This window comes from Medicago sativa, chromosome 3, assembly GCF_051527215.1.
Source record: "Medicago sativa cultivar Bolivia chromosome 3, Bolivia_mono, whole genome shotgun sequence".
NCBI lineage: Eukaryota > Viridiplantae > Streptophyta > Magnoliopsida > Fabales > Fabaceae > Medicago > Medicago sativa.
Window position 1 is genome coordinate 90,689,254 of NC_140751.1, and position 23,625 is coordinate 90,712,878.

At 33.0% G+C, this 23,625-nt stretch overlaps 2 protein-coding genes across 4 annotated transcripts; one reads left to right on the plus strand and one right to left on the minus strand.

Annotated features, from left to right (window-relative positions):
• Positions 1–4,797: 4,797 nt before the first annotated feature.
• Positions 4,798–5,268, minus strand: LOC146941828 (uncharacterized). The gene has a single exon (XM_085749988.1). The coding sequence runs from the start codon at positions 5,266–5,268 to the stop codon at positions 4,798–4,800; it is 471 nt and encodes a 156-aa protein (XP_085606114.1).
• A 9,366-nt stretch (positions 5,269–14,634) lies between these two features.
• On the plus strand, positions 14,635–21,321 carry LOC146941829 (ribonuclease TUDOR 1-like). Of its 3 annotated transcripts, none has more exons than XR_015032495.1 (17): positions 14,635–14,857; positions 15,194–15,377; positions 15,504–15,578; positions 15,698–15,811; positions 15,900–16,004; positions 16,545–16,751; positions 16,826–17,038; positions 17,114–17,221; positions 17,879–18,049; positions 18,147–18,344; positions 18,421–18,780; positions 18,879–19,109; positions 19,192–19,380; positions 19,459–19,536; positions 19,637–20,094; positions 20,157–20,774; positions 20,865–21,321. XR_015032495.1 is itself a non-coding variant. In XM_085755672.1 (17 exons), exons 2-17 carry the CDS (start codon positions 15,216–15,218, stop codon positions 21,057–21,059), a joined length of 2,979 nt encoding a protein of 992 aa, XP_085611798.1. In that variant the 5' UTR covers positions 14,635–14,857; positions 15,194–15,215; the 3' UTR covers positions 21,060–21,321. The 3 variants fall into 3 exon arrangements, 2 of the variants coding, with proteins under 2 accessions (XP_085611798.1, XP_085611799.1); XM_085755672.1 differs by having other exon boundaries at positions 19,637–19,831; positions 20,397–20,774; XM_085755673.1 differs by having other exon boundaries at positions 15,701–15,811; positions 19,637–19,831; positions 20,397–20,774.
• The last annotated feature ends 2,304 nt before the right edge of the window (positions 21,322–23,625 follow it).

Consider the following 23,625-nt stretch of genomic DNA (forward strand, 5'->3'; position numbering starts at 1 on the left):
AGCGAGGTGGAGAAGGTGATGGTGAGGGAGTTCTGAAGTTAGCATGGTTTCCTTTTGTTCTTGCCATTGTTATGGAAGAAAAAAAAAGTTTGATTTTTATGGAAGAAGGTTTGTGTTTTTATGGAAGATGAAAAGTTTAGTGTGTGGTGGTTTTGCAGAAGAAGAAAGAAAAAGTTGCGGTTTAGGGAAGAGAGAGGGAAGTGAAAGTGATTTGATTGAGAGTGGTATTGGAAACATGAGAGAGTTCAAGTGGGCCTACTTAGTGATGTGATTAGCATCAAACTTGTGTTGGGCAGTGTTAAAATATTTTTAGAACAATCTAATGATGATTTTAGTTCACTTAACTAGAGAAGTACAACTAAAATTTTTGAACGTGAGCCCCACATATGCACACATAGAAAGCACACAAAAAGAATGTTCTATAGACATTCTAAGAATTAACATCCTATTTTTTATGAGGATTTTGAATAATATTTAATTTATCTTTGATAAAATTAAATCTATCTTCAGCAAGAGGTTTAGTGAAAATATCAGCTAACTGATTTTCAGTGTCTACGAATATTAATTCGATTTCACTTTTATTCACATGATCTCTAATAAAATGGTGTTTTATTTCAATATGCTTTGATCTTGAATGTTGAATGGGATTTTTTGATAAATTTATAGCACTTGTATTATCACAAAAGACAGGAATATTTGTGTACCTTTTTGAGAAATCTCCGAGTTGATTTCTGATCCACAATACCTGGGAGCAACAATTTGCTGCTGACACATATTCTGCTTCAGTCGTTGACAGAGCGATTGTGTTTTGTTTTCTGCATGACCAACTGATAAGTGCATTCCCGAGGAACTGACATGCTCCACTTGTGCTTTTTCTTTCAATTTTGTCTCCAGCGTAGTCAGCATCACAATAGGCTACAAGATCAAAAGAAGAACCTTTTCTATACCAAAGGCCAAGATCAGTAGTACCTACTAAATATCTGAAAATTCTTTTTACTGCCGTTAAATGAGATTCTTTTGGAGTAGTTTGAAAACGTGCACACAAACCAACTGCAAAGACAATATCTGGTCTACTAGCAGTTAAGTACAACAGGGAACCAATCATTCCCCTGTATTCTTTGTCAGAAATATTTTTCCCGTTTTCATCCTTATCTAAACTTGAGGAAGGATGCATGGGAGTAGCCATAATTTTGGCTTCATTCATTTTATATTTTTTAAGGAGATCTTTAATATATTTTTCTTGACAAATAAATATTCCATCATTTTCTTGTTTAATTTGTAAACCAAGAAAAAATCTTAATTCTCCCATCATACTCATTTCAAATTCACTTTGCATGAGATTGGAAAATTCTTCACACATTTTTTCATTTGTTGATCCAAATATGATGTCATCAACATAGATTTGGACAATTAAAAAATTTGATTCATTGTCTTTTCTAAAAAGTGTGGTGTCAATTTTTCCTCTAGAAAAATTATTTTTGATTAAGAATGTACTTAACCTTTCATACCAAGCTCGTGGAGCTTGTTTAAGACCATATAATGCCTTTGTTAGCTTAAACACATGATTAGGTTTGTTAGTGTTTTCAAAACCAGGTGGTTGGTGCACATAAACTTCTTCGTTTAAGAATCCATTTAAAAAGGCACTTTTTACATCCATTTGAAATAATTTAATATTTTTATGAGATGCATATGCAAGAAGAATTCGTATTGCTTCTAACCTGGCTACTGGAGCGAATGTTTCATCGTAGTCAATACCTTCTTGTTGATTGTAGCCTTGTGCTACTAATCTGGCTTTGTTTCTGATGACTTTTCCTTCTTTATCCAGCTTATTTCTAAATACCCATCTTGTTCCAATTATGGAATGACCTTGAGGTTTAGAAACAAGATTCCATACTTCGTTTTTCTCAAATTGAGAAAGTTCTTCTTTCATGGCATTTACCCATGATTCTTCACATATAGCTTCATGAATATTTTTTGGTTCAATATGTGAGATCATTGCCATGTTGTTGTTGTTATCTTTGAAGGATAGTCTTGTTCTAATCCCATCAGATGTATTTCCAATAATTTGTTCTGGAGGATGATCACCAACAAGCTTCCAACTTTTTGGAGGAGTTTGAGATGAAGATGCTTGATCTATATTGCTTATAGTTTCTTGATTTTTCAAAATTTCCTCATCATCTTCTTTGTTAGTGACTAAATCATCAAACTCATCAAACACAACATGCATGCTTATTTCCATGGTTTGATTTTTTAGATTAAAAACTCTGTAACCCTTAGAATTTGTTGCATATCCTAAAAAGATTCCTTTATCTGATTTAGAATCAAATTTTCCTAGGTTTTCTTTATCATTTAAAATATAACAAAAACAACCAAAAATATGAAAATAAGAAATGTTTGGTTTTCTGTTTCTCCAGAGTTCGTAAGGGGTTTTGTTTAGAATTTTTCTAATAGAAACACGATTTAAAATATAGCAGGAAGTGTTAATGGCTTCAGCCCAAAAATATTTTTCAACATTTGATTCATTAATCATTGTTCTTGCCATTTCTTGTAGGGTTCGATTTTTTCTTTCAACAACTCCATTTTGTTGGGGAGTTCTTGCACAGGAAAAATTGTGTGAAATACCCTTTTTATCAAAGAATGTTTTAAATGATAAATTTTCAAATTCACCTCCATGATCACTTCTGACGGAGATGATGTTTGATTCTTTTTCATTTTGAACAAGATTACAAAAATTTTCAAAAGCATTAAAAGCTTCGTCTTTGTGTTTTAAAAATAAAACCCATGTATATCTGGAGTAGTCATCGACTATAACAAAACCATATTGTTTTCCAGCAAGACTTGCAGTTCTAACGGGTCCAAATAAATCTATGTGAAGAAGCTCAAGAGGTTTTTTAGTGGAAATAATATTATTTGATTTAAAACTACTCTTGACTTGTTTTCCTCTAGTACATGCTTCACATATCTTATCTTTCTCAAAATTGATTTTTGGAAGACCCCTTACCAAGTCGAGTTGTGATATTTTTGAAATAGTTTTCATACTTACATGTCCAGCTCTTTTATGCCAAATCCATTTGTCTTTGTCAATGGACATAAAGCAAGATTCAGTTGGAAGGTCATCTAAGTATAAAACATAAAGATTTTTCATTCGAGAAGCAGTGAAGAAAATATTTCCCGTGGAAACCTTTTTGACTTCACATATGTTAGGTTTAAAAGTCACTTCAAAGCCACTGTCACATAATTGACTTATGCTTAGTAGATTGTGTTTTAAACCTTCAACATATTGAACATCTTCTATTTTAGCAGAGTTATTCTTACCAATAATACCTTTACCTTTGATTTGACCTTTGTCATTGTTACCAAAGGTTACTGCTCCTCCTTCTCTTTTTATGAAGGAGATAAAGCAGTGTTTGTCCCCTGTCATGTGTCTAGAACAGCCACTGTCCAAGTACCATGGCTTTTTCTTTGCATTTTGAGAGGATTCCTGCATTTTGAGTTAGTGATTTCTTAGGTACCCCAGAGTCTGTGGGTCCTTTTTTGTTAGTTTTCAATAACTCAAGATTTCTAATCTTGAGAAAACAATCAACATCTAAGTGACCACTTCTTTTACAAAAAGTACATTTTTTAAAGAAGGTTCTTTCTTGGTGTTGGAGAGAATGTTCTTTCATTCTTTTCTTTTGAAAGCACATAGATTCACTATGTCCATTTTTGTTACAAAATGAACATCTTAATTTGTCTTTTCCTGGTATAAAAATGTTTTCATATATTTTTTGATGTTTAGAAGCATCAAAACCTATACCAGTATGACTGTTCATTCCTACTTGAGATCCTATAATTTTTTGAAAAGTTTCAGTTGATTTAATGAAAAGAGTTAGATCGTTTCTCAAACTGTTGATTTCATTTTTTAGAAAAATGTTTTCATTTTTAGTGTAAATAGGATTTTGAGTTTTGCTAAGATCTTTCATTTTTTCATTTATTTGAAAATATGAGTCTTGCAAACTTTGAATGATTTTCTTTTGATCATCGTTCATAGTTTGAAGTTTTTCTTTTTCTTCTTTTATTTCATTAATTTCTTTTTGTAAAGAATAACATTTGTTTGTTAAAAAGTTTGAGTCAAATAAAAGACTGTCAATTGTATTTTCTAATTCGTTGTTTAAAGGAGCTTTGTCGAATAGAATTACCTCTTCGTTGTCTGAGTTTGCCATCAAACATATGTTTGCTTCTTCTTCTTTTTCTTCTTCTTCTTGTGGTTCTTCAAGATCGTCCCATGTCATTAATGCCGTTTTCTTAAAAGGAGATTTTTGGTTCCTTTTGTTTTGTGGACATTCATTTTTATAGTGACCTAGCTTGTTGCATCCAAAGCAGGTTACTTGACTTTTATCAACTTCCTTCTTTGAGTTGTCTCGTCTGGTTGGGAAGTATCTTTTGATTTGGTTTCTTCTTTTCATCATTCTTTGAATTTTCTTTGATATTAGAGCTAGTTCATCTTCCGCTTCTTCTTGAACAATCTGTTCTTCTTCTATTTCTTTTTCCTCAATTTGTGAGGATATTTCATCTAGATTGTCTTGAGTAGCTTGAGATGCTTTAAGAGCAATCATTTTTCCTTTCCTCATTGGTTTGTCTTCTTGAAGTAGAACTTCATGAGCTCTTAGTGTCCCAATGAGATCTTCTAAAGCCAAAGTATTCAGATCTTTGGCTTGAGTGATTGCTGTAACCATAGGTCTCCACGTGCTTGGGAGACATCTTAGTATTTTTCTTATTCTGTCATGAGGGGAATATATTTTCCCTAATGACCTTAATTCATTTACTATTGAAGTAAATCTGGAAATACATTTCATCAATGTTTTCCTCTTCATTCATTTCGAAAATTTCAAATTTTCTTACGCCAATATCTATTCTTGTTTCTTTTACATGACTTGTTCCTTCATGGTGAATTTTTAAAGTGTCCCAAATATCTTTTGCAGTATTGCATTCATATATTCTTTCACTTTCTTCCATGGTTAAAGCACATTGTAAAAAGAGTTGAGCTTTAGAGTTTAAGAGAACTCTCTTTTTCTCGTCATCAGTCCATGACGCCTCAGACTTGATAGTCACTACAGCCGTGACTGCGTCAGTGGTTTGTGGTATGAAGTTACCGTCAGTGACAACTTTCCACATATTTATATCTTGAGATTTTAGGAATAGTTCCATTTTCCCTTTCCAGAAGTAATAGTTCTTTCCATTAAATAATGGAGGCCTAGTACACGAAAGTCCTTCTGGTATGTAAGACATTGCTTCTTTCTGGATCTTTTCCTCTAGCACGTGTTAAGTGCTTTATCTTTTTCAGAGACCGGGCTCTGATACCAATTGAAGTAGCAATAAACGTCACAAGAAAGGGGGGGTTTGAATTGTGACCCTTTTAAAAATTATTCCTGGAAGTTAAATAAAAATATATGCTCAAGAAAATCTTGGTTAGTGTTAGTAATAATATAATATTATAATATTAGGACCAGAGGACTCTGGATAATAAAATAAATAAAAGGACCAGAAAGTTCTGGAATAAAAGACTGAAATAAATAAAGCAGTAAAGGACCAGAAAACTCTGGATATATAACTGAAATAAATAAAGCAGTAAAGGACCAGAAAACTCTGGATAATTAACTGAAATAAATAAAACGATAAAGGACCAGAAAACTCTGGATATATATAACTGAAATAAATAAAGCGATAAAGGACCAGAAAGTTCTGGATTATTAAGTGGTAGGTTAATTATTTAATTTTAGTTTTAAGGACCAGAGTACTCTGGAAAATTAATATATTTAATTATAGTTATATGTGACGGCCAGAAATTAAGAGATGAGAGAAGAGAGAGAACACAAGAGATTTATCCTGGTTCGCCTAACCGGCTACGTCCAGTCCCCACACTACGTGTGAGATTATCCACTATAGTATCCTGCTATCAGAAACTTCTGAATAGCACTATAATTTGTTGATCACACCAGATCAGTCCGTTACACTCTGTATTATCAACCTCAGCAGGCTTCTACTAATCTTGATCACACAAGAAAAGTTCTATCTCAAACTATTAAGCCTAATAGACTTGAGATCTAGTTACAATTTGTATGGTGATGGGTGTTGGTAAAATATGGAATCTCAAAAGAGAAAAAGTATCTCACGTGGAGATTTCAAAATAATATCTCAAAGAGATATTTTAAATACAAACTCTCAGGGATATCTAAACTCAGAAGAAAGATATGTGTAGTTTGCTTTGTTGTAAACTCTCAGGGATATCTAAGCTTAATAAGAAAGATATGTGTAGTTTGCTTTGTTGTTGTTGTTGAAGAGCTTGATAATATTTCTTTTGAATATTCACGTGAATGAGAGAATGGAATTCTTGTGTGTAAGCTCTTGAAGAATTAGCCTTGCCATATGCTTGTATTTATAGAGGCTTGATTTGTGAAGCTCACTTGAAATTATACATGAACATACAGCTGTTTAAGCGTGTATGAGAAACAGCCCATGTGCTCTTGCTTTTTGTTGCTTGATGCACAAGTGTTGCAAAAAATGTGTTGTTCCAAGTGAAGAATGTTCTGAAGAACATTCTCTTCTTCCTAGCCATTTGAGACAGCCCACGTGAGGTTGTAATACAGTTGTGCATGAGTTGTAATTGGCTGTGTTTGAATGACAGCATCCTTATCCATATTTGTAGTTTCACCAGAATGTTCTCAAGAACATTCTTTCTTTGTAAAACAGCTTTGTTTCTTCTTTTTCTTTGGCACGTGCTTTTCCATTTCTTTTCAAAGTGCAAAGCCTTTATGTAATCATATGATATTCTATTTATGTCATGTATACCAAGTATCTTCTTTTGGTGAGACATAGAGAATATTTTGCTTCTTGATTTTGTACCAAAAAGTCCATTTATGTCCTTTTGCTTAATTGCTTTGATAAGGACGTTTTTAACTTGTCTTGTGAGCAAAGAGCCTTCTTCTTATGTTAAGAACATTCTCATGAAACATTTCTCACAAAATTCATTAGTAGATAACAAGTTAAAAAACAAGTATTAAATGTTTGTAATCTTTAAAACATCAAATAAGGATTTTGTCTTCAACAGAAAATGTTTCATTGAGGAAACAACATCCACCTAATTGGGATTGATAAAAGCATTGTTTGGAGGTTGTCCAAACCTGAAGCTTTGAACGGATCCATAGTTGTACCATATATTTCATCTCCGAAGAAAATCACACCAAATATGGTAAATTCTTATAGACTCCGACTATAAAAACCTTGATACAAAACATAATGATCTATGAACTTGTCTTTGGTGAATATATATTGGTAATAATTATCCAGATCTCCTGGATCACTAACCCAATCACCACCCTTATATTAAGGCAAATGTTAACTTGTATCCTCAAGGGCACATGTTAAAGATCTTATTATAAAAATATACGTACCAAAAGTCGTGCAATCAACTTCTTAAAAGTTACTACCTCCGTTCCTTTTTAAGTGTCACTTTTTAACATTTTACACAAACCAAGACACTCAATAAATGTTACTTTTTCTTATACAGTTATCTATACTTTTACTATAATAGCCTTAGTCATTTAATATCTTATTTCATATATTTCTCTCTCCACGGTAAATAACTAAGGGTATTGTTGGTAAAACAATATTTATTGTTGCATTGAACTTTAAAAGTGACAGTTAAATAGGAACAAAAAATTTCTCCAAAAGTGACACTTAAAAAGGAACGGAGGGAGTAATATATTATGTTTTCCAATGCAAAGTTACTTTTTTTAGGTTCCTTAACATGTGTCCTTAGGGCACAAGTTAACATGACCCTTATATTAAAGCATATCAAAATAATTACTCCCCCGTTTGGTAGTAATCATGAGACCCTGATACCTTATATTCCTATTATCATGACTGCTAAAAAAAAGTTTTTTTTTATCCTTCACAAAATATTAAGTATGCCGATTTTATCAAAAATAAATATCGAATCTACATAGACTCGTGTAATAATAAAGTTGTTAAACAGATATGATTATTTTTAAGTATAAAAGATGGATTAATTTGTGCATAAATTGGTTTTTGCAGTTCAAATATTAAACAATAATAGAAATATTATAAATTATCTGGATTAAGGTTCGTTAACTACTCATCCAAAGTTTTTATTGATTAATTATATACTCCTTTTAATTCAACAATGTCTTCGCATATCCCTCATTGTACGTTGACATGATTGCCTAACAACGCAAAATTCACTGCATTAACAGACTTCTGATGCTGAGCAAAATAGTCGATTGATCTAATGACATGTGACCGAATAGTTGATATGAATGCAAACCTAACCCAATGTCCAAACATTAGTATTTACATATGATTTAATATAAATCCTTTAGATAATAAGACGACGTCTCACACTTTCTAAATCAAATAATCATTTTTCGATTACACGTCGACATGCAAATTCAGCTTGTCTAGCGACTTGAGGTTTCTTCGAATGGAAGGAAATATTAGCTAATCTAATAGGTCACCAAAACCGACTTGCTAAGTTAGGTAAAGCCTAAATCACCTAGCGAAATTGATCTTGCAATTTTCTCTTAAATTTTTTGTAATTCTTCGCATTGAGCTCACTCTTGTTCGCCTAGCGAAAGTGCTTTGATTCATAATCCTTGCTTTTTATCACTTTTGGTTTTTAAGCTCGAAAACCTATAAAATTGAAGGGAAATAGATAAAAAAAAAAACAATTTAGTTGGCTTAAAACTAGAATGTTATGTATTTTTAATAAATTGGAGTTTTTTTATACATATTACTTGCAAATCAAGTTTAACAAGTGTTGTGAAAAGTAACATGACGTTGCCACTTATCAATGACCCAACCATAAATTAAAAAAATAAAAAATAATTCAACCATCTAGTTTATTTCTCAAGCTACAACAAATATTGTAACTAGTGCCCTTGAGGCATTAGTTAGGAAAGTTAAAAGTGAAAATTTTTCGTTTAAAACAATGAATTATTGACTTTAATTTTTTTTGATATACAACATTTTCATACTTCCCAATTCAATATTTATATATTCATTTTCTTTTCTAGTGCTCATGGAGTACTAGTTAACATTATCTTTCTGATAAATACTCTCATATTCTTTTCAAACATCAAGTTGCGCTAGAATCATTCACTCATTGGGTCCAAATAAATATTAATCGAGTCCAGATAACACATAAAAAAAACTTTTTCTTTTAAAGTTATTTGCAAAAACGTTGGAGTTTAAATCCTTAAGCGTAAATAGTGTGACAATCATATTTCAAATGAGGGACATGAAATAAAACACTCTCAGGAAATCCTTGCAAAAACGTTGGAGTTTAAATCCTTAAGCGTAAATAGTGTGACAATCATATTTCAAATGAGGGACATGAAATAAAACACTCTCAGGAAATCCAAACTTCGATGCGAGTTTATTAACGTCTTGTTAGCAACACAAGATTTCGTAGCATAATTTTCTTGAATTGTGAATAAACAAGTTATTTGAAATTATTACATCTCTGATCTATTTTTTTTAAGACCATCAAGTGTTCTAAGTAAGGGCAATTGTTAAAGATTTTAATTGAAAATAATTGGTAAGTTTTATGCAGTAAAAAAATATTTTTTGATGTTTCAACGTATTGAACACATAATCCTCAAGATAAATTTTTCACTATAGATTTCTTAACAAGTGTCCTAAAAGCAGTCACGTGCCTGTCTTTTCACTTTTTTTATTGCACTAACGCGTGTAGATTATCAACGATATTTTATAGAAATTTTGCGTGTAAATTACAAACGATATTTTATATAATTTTTTTTTATTATAGATTAAAATTATAAGTATAGATATTTGTGACGTTCAAGTGTAACAAACCATATTTATCTTTTTCAATGACAACATTAATATAACAAATATAACAAAAATTGTTATTTTTTTAAAAATACCAACAATATAACATTACTATAAAAAATATATTTAAGGGTATAATTGGAACAACAAAAAGCCATCCCAAAATCCTCCTATTTTCTTTATATATAGTATTTTGGTGGTGGCCGGGGTTTGATCCCCAGACATTGCATATATCATGCATTGTCTCTACCAACTGAGCTAAGCTCACAAGAACATTATATATACTAGCGGAAAGACGGGCACTCACGTGTCCGTCTTTCCGCTCTTTTTACTGCGCTAACATTTGAAAATTATGAACTATGTTCTTTTTTTTAATGAAATTTTGATTTTGATTGAAACTAAAAATATAAATGTTCGTTGCTTTCTAGTTATAACAAACCGAATTAAACTTGATAATCTAATTCAATAATACCAACAATATAACAAACAAATATAATATAATATTTTTTTTATGACACCAACAACAATCTTATTATATTTAAAGTTGTTAAAGGGTATAATTAAGATAGTAAAAAAGTAAGTATAAATATACTCATTTAGTTTGTTACACTTTTTAAATGATAAAGGAAAAACAAATCATATATATATATATATATATATATATATATATATATATATATATATATATATATATATATATATATATATATATATATATATAGAGGATGTTTATTATGAGAATGATGAGAATGATCATCAACCATTGGATTATAAATAGATGGTTGAGATTAAAAAGTCACAAATATACCTCACCTTATTATATTAATTCTCATAATAAACTCATTTCCTTTTTCATCTTCTTCTCCAGAAAATCCGGATTTATGCTACCATCTCTCTTCTGATGACCACCTCTCTTTCCGACGGTTACCGTTCAATCTCCGATGAAGATTGATTCTTCTTTCTTCTTCTCCGCCCTAAAACAAATTGAATTCTACTTTCTCTCTTATCTCCTTGGATTCATTCATTATAACATTTCTTCATGTCCTATATCTCACCCTCCTGAATAATTTCAATTTTTAAATTAAGTTTAATTGATTAATCCCAATCTCATTATACAAATTCTTATATGCTTACTAATTCACTATATACAAATCCACTTGTATATATCTCGCAAGACTCACAAATTCACTTGTATATACCATTTTTTTAATTCTGTTTAATTGATTTATCCCTACATACAAATTGGTTTATCCCTATCTACACAAATGAACTTTCAGTAACGTTTTTGCAATGAAATTTATTTGGCCATGCATTCAAGATGATTTAATTAGATTGGAATATGAATTTAATTTTGTTTAGCTATGATTGTGGGGAGAAGAAGATGAAAAGGGAAATGAGTTCATGAGAATTGATATAATAAGGTGAGGTATATATGTGAATTTTAAATCTCAACCATTTATTTATGATCTAATGGTTGATGATCATTCTCATATAAGATAGTCATTCTCATAGTATACATCATATATATATATATATATATATATATATATATATATATATATAGATGAATGTTATTTGAAGAATCTTTTGTTGGAACAACTTGTTTGACAACCAAAATATATAAAGAACGGGTCATGTTAACTTGTGCCCTTAGGGAACATGTTAAGGAACCCAAAAAGAGTAGCTTTGCAATGGAAAACATGATATTTTAACTTTTTAGAAGTTGACTACACGACTTTTAATGCGTATATTTCTATAATGAATTCCTTAACATGTGCCCTTGAGGGCACAAGTTAACATTTGCCATAAAAGAAATTTATGTAGTGGCACAAAAACCAAAGCAATAGAAAGAGAAAGTAAAAACATGATGTGAGTATGAGAGTGAAAATTGTCAAAAAATGGTTGTTCAAATATTATTTCTCATATATATATATTCATATCGTGTTTGTTATACTTTTTAAATATTTAAATTTATTCTGTCCTCGTGAGCTTAACTCAGTTGCTATGGACAATGCATAATGAGAAATGATATTTTGACAACCACTTTTTAACAACTTTTGAACAACTTTCTCTCTCATACTCACATGATGTTGTTATCCTCTCTCTTCCTTTTTCTCTCTCCATTGTTTTTGACCAATAAGAAGTGAGAAAAACAAGGTTGTCAACAAAGTTGTCATCAAATGGATGTCAAAATATCATTACTCATGCATAATACATGCAAGGTCCGGGGTTCAAACCCCGATCACCACAAAAAAAAAATTATTCTTATCTATTCAGCATTTTTTGCCTGGCTTTTTCTCTTTCCAAAAATTTTAAAAATTATTCTTATCTATTCAGCATTTTTTGGCTGGCTTTTTCTCTTTCCAAAAATGTCCTCAATTTTCAATACAAATATAGATACACACACACACACTTACTTTTTCATTATCTCAATTACACTCTTAAACAACTTTTTCTATAATAAAGATTGTTATTGGTGTCATTAAAAAAAAAAGAATTTAGATTATATATTTTTTGTTATATTGTTGGTGTCATTGAAATAGTTAATCTTGGTTTGTTATAACTTGAAAGTAATCCTTGTCAAAAAAAAAACTTGAAAGTAGTAAACATTTATATTAATAGTTTTAATCAAAATATAATAAAATATAATGTTCATAATTTTTAAATGTTAACGCAATAATGTGCCCGTCTTTTCGCTAGCAGATATAAAGAAAGTAGATCGTTTTAGACTGAATTTTCTCCTCGTAATTACACCCTTAACAAATTCGACCATGAAAAATGCAATTTTGTTTTTGTCATTAAAAAATATAAGAATTTATATTACGTTTGTTATATTTTTATTGAAGATATTATATTTGTTATATTGTTGTTATCATTTCAAAAATATAAGAATTTATATTACGTTTGTTATATTTTTTTTATTGAAGATATTATATTTGTTATATTGTTGTTATCATTGAAAAAAAATAAGAATAATTTTTTACAACACGAAAGTACAAAGTATCTATTATCTATACCTATAATTTCAATTAAAATCAAATTAATTTTAATCAAAATTTCATAAAAACAATTCCGCTATAGTTAATGTTAAAAAGAGTTATTTTTCTCCTCTCTCTTCTCTCCTTCTCAAACCCGAACCGTCACCCCTCTCTTCTTCTTCTGATCAGAGACCGTCACCCCTCTCTTCTTCTTCTGATCAGAGGGGTGATTTAGGGTCAATTTTGACCCAAAAATCACCCCTCCGAATTGTTTTTCCTTTTATCCTAATTGAATAAGTGATTTCACATATTTTCTGTTTTCTTTCGTTTGTTTTTGTGATTTCGTCGTTTCTGAACGACTCTGTTTGTTTTGATTTCTCGTCTTTGTGCGGTGTGTTTTTTATTTCCCGTCTTAGTGCAGTGTTTATTTGATTCAGGTTGAAAGATTAGCTTTGAGCAAGTGCAGATCTAATCAATGACAATGACTTTGGCGTCGTCAACGTTGCAGATCCGGAGACATGAGTATTTCGGAGACATGAATATATTCATATTAGTCATATTTGTAGGCATATGTACTTTGCCGTTTTATGCTATTAACATGGATGATGTAAGTTTGTTCACAGATTCATCCTTTTTGTTTTTAGCGAATTTGAATTTGTATTGTATCGATGTACTCTATCAATTTGAATGAATGAATATCGTTTATTTTTGTCAAAAAAATAAAAAAAATTCTGCTAATAATTTATACGTATAAACGCAACAAGAAGAGCGGACCGACGAACATTATGTTCGTCTAAACGCTAGTACCCGTAATTTTAATCCTAACAAAATTTCCATTAATAAAACCGTTTATAATTGATGCAGATTAATTGATAAAAACAATGTGTACATCCTAACATAGATCAACACTAATAGATGAATAGAAACAAACTAATAGACTGTACCAAAAAAAATCAATAGTATTTTAAATGACTTGCATTATCCTTCAGACAAGATGATCTAATTTAGTTTAGATAAAAAAAAATTGATAGAAAGTTTTAATCCTCCTTCAACTAATGCTACATATTAAGTTCATGTTTTACCCTAACATTGAAAAATCAATTAAAGCTCAAAGTTTTTTTTTTTTAGGGAATTAAAGCTCGAAGTTAATCGTGTCATAAATTATATTCGACAAAATAAATAAACTACAACTAAAGTTATGTTTTATCCTAATATTGAAAAATCGATTAAAACCCAAAGTTAATCGCGTCATAAATTATATCCGACAAAATTAATAAACTACAACTAAAAAAGTCATACTAACCAACAAACGTTTTAAAATTATTGATTTGTCTAAGAAACAAAGATACCAAATAATAACAACAACGGTAAAATACTAATATTATAAAAGCGGTGCACATATGTCAACGATACAACTCAATCGAACTCGATTTTCTTAAACTATTAATATTTTTTCCATACAAAAATGTTTTTTTTTATAATGATATTAAGGGAGTAAATTTGATTATAAGATTCTTTTGGACATGAAACCCAAAAAGCAAAAGATAAAATAGTTTTGGATAATAACTTCTTTTCAAAATAGACAGTTAAAACAACGAAAGGCATAAGTTATCCCAATTCTTCTCTCTCTATGCTAAATTAGCAATTTAAGGTGGATTGGATGACGCAGCTGTTTTTTACTTTTCACACAGATTCTGATTTATGAGTGGCAATTCACGTAATTAACGCACAAAACTAAGGTCACTATTAAACATCACAACACAATTCACCTAATATAAAAACCCTCTCTCTTCATTCTCTCTCTTCTATTCTTCTTTCTCTTCTTCCGTGCTCTCCGCCTGAAACTCAAACACTTCAACTCGTGTTTTTTTTTTTCTTCCGGTGTTCGTTCTTCATTTTCGAATCAAATTTTTCTTCTTATATAACAAAAAAAAACCTAAAAAAAATATTCATAGAATTCACAGTTTCAGAGTTTGAAGTTTTGTTCAGTTTGTTTTATCTGGTAGATCCAAAGTGTGAATCGTTTCAAGGTATCGTCGTTGATCGATCGCATTCTCGTTTTGATTATTCGATCTGTATTATTCACACTATTATTTCCGTTTTTTTAATCAAAATTCTTATTCATGTTTTGATTCATACATAGATCTGAGTATTTTTATCCATGATGATATATAATCTTATAAAAATATCGCATGATTTGCTTTTTTGTTCGTTTTTTGCATTCTGTTATTTTGTGATTTACTTTGTTGCATGGTGCATGATAAGAGATATGAATCACTTATCGAAAGTTGAGTTTTTTATTTTCTATTTTTAATATATGGATTGAATTGAATTGAATTGAATTGAGTTGAGTTCGTTTGATGTAGATCGAACGGTAGCTGTTGAAGAATGGCAGCAACAGCGGCAGGGAACTCAGCATGGTATAAGGCGAAGGTGAAGGCAGTTCCTTCAGGGGATTGCATCGTCGTTGTATCTGTAGCAGCCAATGCCAAGCTTGGTGTTCTTCCTGAGAAATCAATCACTTTATCGTCGTTGATTGCTCCTAGATTGGTAATTTTGATTAGTTGAATTCAATGTGTTTTGAAGCAAGGTTTTAAAACTTTGTGCTGAGATTTAACAAAAATAAAATTATAATTTATATGTTTTAATTGGATGGAATTTTGGAAATTTCGACAGGCTCGTAGAGGTGGTGTGGATGAGCCATTTGCATGGGAAAGTAGAGAATTTCTGAGGAAGCTTTTGATAGGAAAGGTGCGAAAATAGAGTCGTTGTTTGTTACACTGATCTGATCTGATTGTGTGATCTGATATTGTTTTGTTGTGGTTGATGATGCATGCAATGTTTCTGATGTGATTTGTTTATTATATCAGGAGATTACGTTCAGAATTGATTACACCGTGCCATCCATTAATCGAGAGTTTGGAACGGTTTTTCTTGGCGACAAAAATGTTGCACTGCTTGTTGTTTCTCAAGGATGGGCAAAGGTTGACTTCTCTGTGATTTATGTCTAGATAGATTTGCATGCGATACTTTTGGATTGCATTGTTGATTGTGGGCTTGTCGTTCATGTAGGTTAGAGAGCAGGGGCAGCAGAAAGGAGAAGCAAGTCCCTTTTTGGCAGAATTGTTACGGTTAGAAGAACAAGCTAAACAAGAAGGACTTGGTCGTTGGAGCAAGGTTTGTCTGGCTTTTCATCTTTTTTGAATACTTCGTAATTAAGGGACTGCTTTTGCTGCATTGATTGAAAGTCAATTGTTTGTTCCTTGATGCTCTTGCAACCGATGTGCACTGTGTTTGGCATCTATGTTAACGACAATATTTAGCGAGTATTTTCTACTGTCGTTTTATCAAAGTCGTTTTCTCGAAGTTGACCTGATTACATGTTGCATCTAATAATCAATTAAGTATGGTATCTATGTTAACGACAATATTTAGCGAGTATTTTCTACTGTCGTTTTCTCAAAGTCTTGACCTGATTACATGTTGCATTTAATAATCAATTAAGTATGGCAATAATAATTTGAATGGTCAATATTCTAAATTGTTGGTTAAATACAGAGTGAACTCTTACTTTATTATTCAATATTTATAGACGCTGTCTTCTAATTTCATTTAAATTTACACGACATCATGATTCTGGAATGGTATTTTCTATTCCCGTTTATATCATTGAAATCTCCTGTGAGTGTATCATATATGATTTTATGGTGGTTGCAGGTTCCCGGTGCCGCCGAGGCATCTGTCAGAAATCTGCCACCTTCTGCCCTCGGTGATGCTAGCAACTTTGATGCTATGGGGTTGTTAGCTAAAAACAAAGGGGTGCCCATGGAGGCACTTGTTGAGCAGGTTCGTGATGGCAGTACTCTCAGAATCTATTTGCTCCCGGAGTTTCAGTTTGTCCAAGTTTTTGTTGCTGGAATTCAGGTACGTTTCATGAATGCTACTTTGGCTGCTACCATTTTTTATGTGTGCCCACTTATTTTTTGTCTTTACGCCAGGCCCCACAAATGGGAAGGAGAGCTGCACCGGAAAGTGCAGTTGTACCTGAGGTAACGGTTGATACCACAAATGGAGATGTTCCCGCGGAACCTAGAGCTCCCCTTACATCTGCCCAGAGACTTGCTGTTTCAGCATCTGCTGCTGAAACTTCAGCTGATCCTTTTGGAGCGGATGCTAAATTTTTCACTGAGATGCGTGTATTGAATCGAGATGTAAGCAACAATCCTCTACAAGTTATATTGCTTTTGCATCTCTGAGCTTTTTCTAAATTCCAAATGGCTATGCAGGTTCGGATTGTCCTAGAAGGTGTGGATAAGTTCAGCAATTTGATTGGGTCAGTGTATTATCCCGATGGTGAATCAGCAAAGGATTTGGCATTGGAGCTTGTTGAAAACGTATGTAATTCACTTGTATAGAGCCATATTAACATGATTTATTTTGTCAAGATCAAATCTTGTTAGATCTGACTTGTTTACTACCACGGTTTTTATACTGTAGCATTGTTTCATTAATTGTTTTGAAGCAAGTTTGGATCATTTGTGTTTATACATAATTTTAATTGGTCTAAGACGGTTGTTGGTACACGGAGTATATCACATCTCGTATATATAACGACCAGTAGGATATATTTTTTTTTTTTAAGTTCTGTTAGAGTCTTTGATTACCTACCTACCATACCAACTAAATCGGTGTGAAAATGGAAACTTATTGCTTGCTATGATGCTGGCTTTATTTACTTGAATGGACTAATAAAAAAATATTTCAAGATTCTTTTTCTTCTGAAGAAAGAGTAGACAAAATAAATTGTGAATCTTTTATCAATATTCAACTGTTATTCATTTTATATTAATATTTTATAATTCTTTACCTTAGTTTTAATGCCATATCATTAGGCAATATCTATTGCATGGCATTTAGTTGGACCTTGATATCCCATGTTTCTCCCCTCATCGATAGGGTATTCGAATGTGCCAAAGTCACTTGATAGTTTGTTGTGGGAGTCTGGAATGTTTCTCCATGTCTTTAATCAATTTGATTTTTCCATCAAATAGGGTTTTGCTAAATATGTTGAATGGAGTGCAAACATGATGGAAGATGAGGCAAAGAAGAAGCTGAAGGCTGCAGAGCTTGAGGCTAAGAAAACTAGGTTAAGAATTTGGACAAACTATGTACCACCAACTTCAAATTCGAAGGCAATTCATGACCAAAATTTTACTGGAAAGGTAAAATATACTTTAATTCATTTTTTATTTTTTTTATTTTTTATGCCAAATGGTTATTTCTTCAGTGATATAAGTGTTGATTTCTTTAATTTTTCAGGTGGTTGAGGTTGTGAGTGGAGATTGCGTCATTGTTGCTGATGATTCTATTCCGTACGGTAGTCCACAGGCCGAGAGGCGGGTTAACCTTTCAAGTATTAGGTGTCCGAAAATGGGCAATCCTCGTCGAGATGAAAAGCCAGCTCCCTATGCCCGTGAAGCAAAGGAGTTTTTGAGAACACGCCTCATTGGTCGCCAAGTACGAAGATATATTGTGGACCTCCTTTTAATATCATTGCTGACCTAAGCTACAACTGATTACTTCTATTTTTCAGGTGAATGTACAAATGGAATATTCTAGGAAGGTTGGTCCTGTGGATGGATCTGTTGTTCCACCGGGAGCTGCTGATTCCAGAGTAATGGATTTTGGATCAGTTTTCTTATTGTCCTCTGGGAAAGCTGACAGTGATGATGCCCCTTCACCTGCTGTTCCTGCAAGTCAGCAAACTGGGTTGAATGTCGCCGAATTGATAATTGGACGTGGCTTTGGAACTGTCATTAGACATCGTGACTTCGAAGAGAGATCTAACTTCTATGATGCTCTTCTTGCTGCTGAAGCACGTGCCATTTCTGGAAGGAAAGGGATCCATTCTGCCAAGGATCCTCCAGTGATGCATATAACTGACTTGATCACGGTTTGGAAAATTTTAATTACTGGATTTTGTTTTTTAATTTGAAGCTTAGAAAGTGTGACTCAAGTCTTTAACTATTTCCTTTTCTTCAATATTGTTAGGCCTCAGCCAAGAAAGCCAAAGACTTCCTGCCTTTCCTGCATCGAAGCAGAAGAGTTCCGGCTGTAGTGGAATATGTCTTCAGTGGTCACCGTTTCAAATTGTTGATTCCTAAAGAAACTTGCAGTATTGCTTTTGCATTCTCTGGTGTCAGATGTCCTGGTCGTGAAGAGCCATATTCTGATGAAGCAATTGCGCTAATGAGGCGAAGGATAATGCAGAGAGATGTTGAGGTAATTCAGTTCCTTTCTGAGCTCAAGATTCCTGAGTACGAGTGTTGTTTATTTTACATGGTTAAACATATAATTTTTGCAGATTGAGGTAGAAACAGTTGATAGAACTGGAACATTCTTGGGATCCTTATGGGAGTCAAGAGCCAACGGGGCAGTTCCACTACTCGAAGCTGGTCTTGCAAAACTTCAAACTTCCTTTGGCAGTGACAGGATTCCTGATCTTCACGTCTTAGAGCAAGCTGAACAATCTGCCAAGAGTAAAAAGCTGAAGGTAAGAATGGGGTCCCAACTATATCTGTCATAATCACTCTGTTTCCCTGCTATTATTCTAAAGAAAATTATTTTGCAGATCTGGGAAAATTATGTTGAAGGGGAGGTTGTACCCAGTGGTGCAAATGTTGAAAGCAAACAGCAGGAAGTACTTAAGGTACGTTGGAATGTAGGATACTTTTTTATTACTAATAGTACTAGTGCTCCTTGTTTGTGTTAATGGTGGAATGACTTGATCCACTGTCCTACATTCATAGGTAACTGTTACAGAAGTCTTGGGTGGTGGTAAATTTTATGTCCAAACTGTTGGAGATCAAAAGATAGCCTCCATTCAGAATCAGCTAGCTTCTTTGAACTTGAAGGATGCTCCTGTGATTGGTGCTTTTAATCCTAAGAAGGGTGACATAGTCCTGTGTTATTTTCACGCTGATTCATCTTGGTACCGGGCTATGGTAAGTTCCAATATGATTTTTTTTTTTTTTGTTGCTTTTTCCTTCTCCCCTTACCAGTGTAGGCATTGCAATCCTGTGGCCATTAAATTAAATAGGGAGCTGATTAAAAATATAATATCAATTGATGATTCATCACAGTGACCTATTTCTTTCATGTCTTTGTCTTTTTTTGGATCCCTTGGCTGTTTTCCCCTACCCTTCTTGTTCTAGATTTTTTATCCAGGTACCTTGACGAGCGTTTAGGTTGATATTCAATCAATATGGTTTATAATTATATTTTATAATATCCTGTTTATGAATTTTTTGGATAAGTAATGTGAAGTAGATTAATTTCGTTAACCAGATTATTCTGCACATTCTAGCTGCTTAAAAAAAATCCACAAAAATATGGTTGACCTGAGATTGTTGAGCTTGATATGCCGTTATATGATTTATACTTTATGCACAAGTTCCTTATGACCGCTTTTGCAAGCTCACATATGATCAGAGTTGATGAGAGGCTAAATAGTTGGTGTCGCATTCCTTTGTTTATTTTATACTGATTATTCGCAATTGAATTTTCAAGGTTGTCAATACGCCACGTGGACCAGTTGAATCTTCTAAAGACGCGTTTGAAGTTTTCTACATTGATTATGGAAATCAAGAAGTAGTACCTTACAGTCAATTGCGGCCTCTTGATCCATCTGTGTCTGCTGCACCTGGTCTTGCTCAATTGTGTAGCCTTGCATACATTAAGTTACCAAATTTGGAAGATGATTTTGGTCAAGAAGCAGCTGAATACTTGAGTGAACTCACTTTAAGCAGTGGAAAAGAATTTAGGGCCATGGTTGAGGAGAAAGATACTACTGGCGGAAAAGTTAAAGGGCAGGGAACAGGACCAATTATTGCTGTAACTCTTGTTGCTGTCGATTCTGAGATCAGCGTCAATGCTGCCATGCTTCAGGTTTTTATTACCACCGACTCTTGCCTGAAATACACATACAATCACAAAACACACCACACTGAACATTTTGTTGTCATTTGGAATTTTCAGGAAGGACTTGCTAGGATGGAAAAAAGAAACAGGTGGGACAGAACAGCAAGAAAGCAGGCCCTTGATAACTTGGAAATGTTCCAAGGAGAGGCAAGGACCGCTAGGCGTGGAATGTGGCAGTATGGAGATATTCAGTCAGATGACGAGGATACTGCTCCTCCTCAGAGAAAAGCCGGTGGTGGCCGTGGCAAATAAGTGTAACCAGATAAAGTAAGTTATATAATAGACATCTTGAGAGAAAATGATTCAAGTTATAGACATGAGTTAGAGAGAAAGAAGAAAATGCCGTGTATTTCTTTTTTAAGTTTTGTTTTGTTTTTCTTGTTGACTTTTGTTGTTAGATTCGGTGGAACATTTTTTTTTCTGTAGATGTCCTAATAAGGTACATGCGGCAGGGTTCTTTTTTACTAAAGACGGCAGAGATGTTTTGATAATTTAAGAAACTGTTCTTTTTTCACTGTGTTGGTTTTTTTTTTTTTTGGCTTCAGTTGTATTTCTTCTTGATGGTTTTTATCACATAGAAACTAGGCCACTGAAATTGTTAAAAAGAAAAGAAAAAGAAACTAGGCCACGTAACTTTTGAGGTAACACTTAACCGTGAGTGTTTACTATTTATATAGAAACTTAATATGCTGTATATTCCTGATTAATATGTTCTTTTGTAAATCTGTCAAAAAAAATGTTCTTTTGTAAAATGTTCACCTAAATATTAATCAACTTTCTCAAACTGATTATCTATGACTAATGACCTCATTTTGTACTAAAAAAATGTACTCATTTGGTAAAAAAAAGAATTGTATTCAAAGTTTCAACCTATATATCAAAATCTCATTTTTCTATATATGTGTTCCCCAAAGTGTTCTAAAAAACTGTTTTCAAAGATTTTATAACAATTGTGTGGATCATACATTTAATTGCTTATTTTGAATTTTTTATTCAATGCTTAATCATCTTATTACTCTTACTTCGTACAATGATTTAACTCATTTTATTTCTTTTTCACCATTAATTGTCATATATGTAAAATTCCCTTTTAAAATTGTTTATAAAAAAGTTAGCATCAAAACAATTTATGATGTACTCGAAGCATCATGCTTTCTAGGATGTGTGGGCGTGGACCTTCGCATGCGAACCACCCCTTGGAAAATGGCACCATAAGGCATAGAGTATTACTTTTTCCACCCTACTGCCTTCTCGCGCGCCCTGTTAAAATTCCAAAAATACCCCTGGTCTGGATTATGTTTTCCGAACCAGATTGTTAGTTACTTCCGGAACATAAAATCCGGACCAGATGTTGTGCGCTTTTTTGTGTCTTTCTTTGATGTCAAGGGTCTCTGTTGACCGTTATATGAACCTCACACAAGCTGAAATGCTATTGCAGGGTTCATATGAACGGTCAACAATGACCATGACACCACCGACACCCCTAAAAAACTAAAAACATTTGAAGAAATTTGAAGAAAAAAGATGAAGAGATTTCCGGAAAATTAAATCCGAACAAAAACGATATGAATATTTTGTGTATTTCTTTGATGTCAAGGGTCATTGTTGACCGTTATATGAACCCCACACAAGCTGCAATGCAATTGCAGGGTTCATAGGAACGGTCAACAATGACCATGACACCACAAACACTCCTACAAAACTTAAAAATTTTGAAGAGAATGGAAGAAAAGAGGTGGAGTGAAGAATGAAGGTATTTGTTGAAGATGGAAGCCTATTTATAGCCTAAAAAAAGTCATAGGTCATTAATACAGTCAATGAAAACGTGTTAGTGGTTGTAACCGTCCAAACCCACAGTAATGGCTCTCTTTCAAAAGTGATGAATCATTCCGGATTATACATTCCGGAATGTCCTTAGCCCTACAAAGAAGTGCCAACTTTTCCCTCGTTCACCATAAACGCATTAATCCGGAAAATATATTCCGGAAACCAAAGGTGCATTCTGGATTTTATATTCCGGAACGCCTCAGTGCCATGGCCGGTGGTCTGCACCACACGTTTTTGACAGCGGTCAAGTCAAAAAAACGTGTTTTACCACGTTTTTTGACTGCATTTATGGCTTCCCAACCATTTTTCACCCACCCCTCCCTATAAATACCCTTCCAAACCCCACCATTTCTCACACCATCCCTCTCCTCCTCTTCTTCCTTCTACAACCATGGTTTTCCATCGTTGACCTTTCATAGATAAGGGCCTCGTTGAAAACTTTCAGAGTTTGTATGAACGGTCAATGAGGATGGAACCGCGCTGCAACGAAGGGCGGTTCATCTGAGGGTCATGTGGGTCAGTGTGGTTATTAGCTTCGCCTGCCTAGGCGTAAGTCTGAGCACCCCCCACCTCCCTCAGGGGCATTTGTTTCTTCTTCCCGCCCTCCTCTTCCCTCCTCCTCCGGTTTTCCTCCAATAGTCAAGCTACTGCTATGTCCTATCACATAGCAGTGGTTAGGCTCTTAGGAGATTAGAATTAGGCTCTTAGGAGATTAGAAATAGATTTAGGATCTTATGTAATAAGCTTAAAAAGCTTGAAAATTATTGTAATGTATTGTTCATATATTAATAAAATGAGTTGTTTTTATGTTTGTGTCTTTTTATTTCTGTTTTTTATTTTATTCGCATTTTATTTTACGAATTGTAGAGCTTAAAATTGCAAAAGTTCTGCTAAAATACTATTCCGGATTTTATAATCCGGAATCATCTGAAAAATACAAACAATTCATTCTGGAATTTGTAATCCGGACCAGAGGTAAAATTGGAAAAAA

What these genes read in the sequence shown, in the direction of transcription:
- LOC146941828 (XM_085749988.1), bottom strand. Translation starts at nt 5,268, where the DNA reads ATGTCTTACATACCAGAAGGACTTTCGTGTACTAGGCCTCCATTATTT.
- LOC146941829 (XM_085755672.1), top strand. Translation starts at nt 15,216, where the DNA reads ATGGCAGCAACAGCGGCAGGGAACTCAGCATGGTATAAGGCGAAGGTG. An exon ending in TTTTTGTTGCTGGAATTCAG is followed by an intron (nt 16,752 to 16,825) that starts GTACGTTTCATG and finishes TCTTTACGCCAG; the next exon opens with GCCCCACAAATGGGAAGGAG. An exon ending in CATCTTGGTACCGGGCTATG is followed by an intron (nt 19,832 to 20,396) that starts GTAAGTTCCAAT and finishes TGAATTTTCAAG; the next exon opens with GTTGTCAATACGCCACGTGG.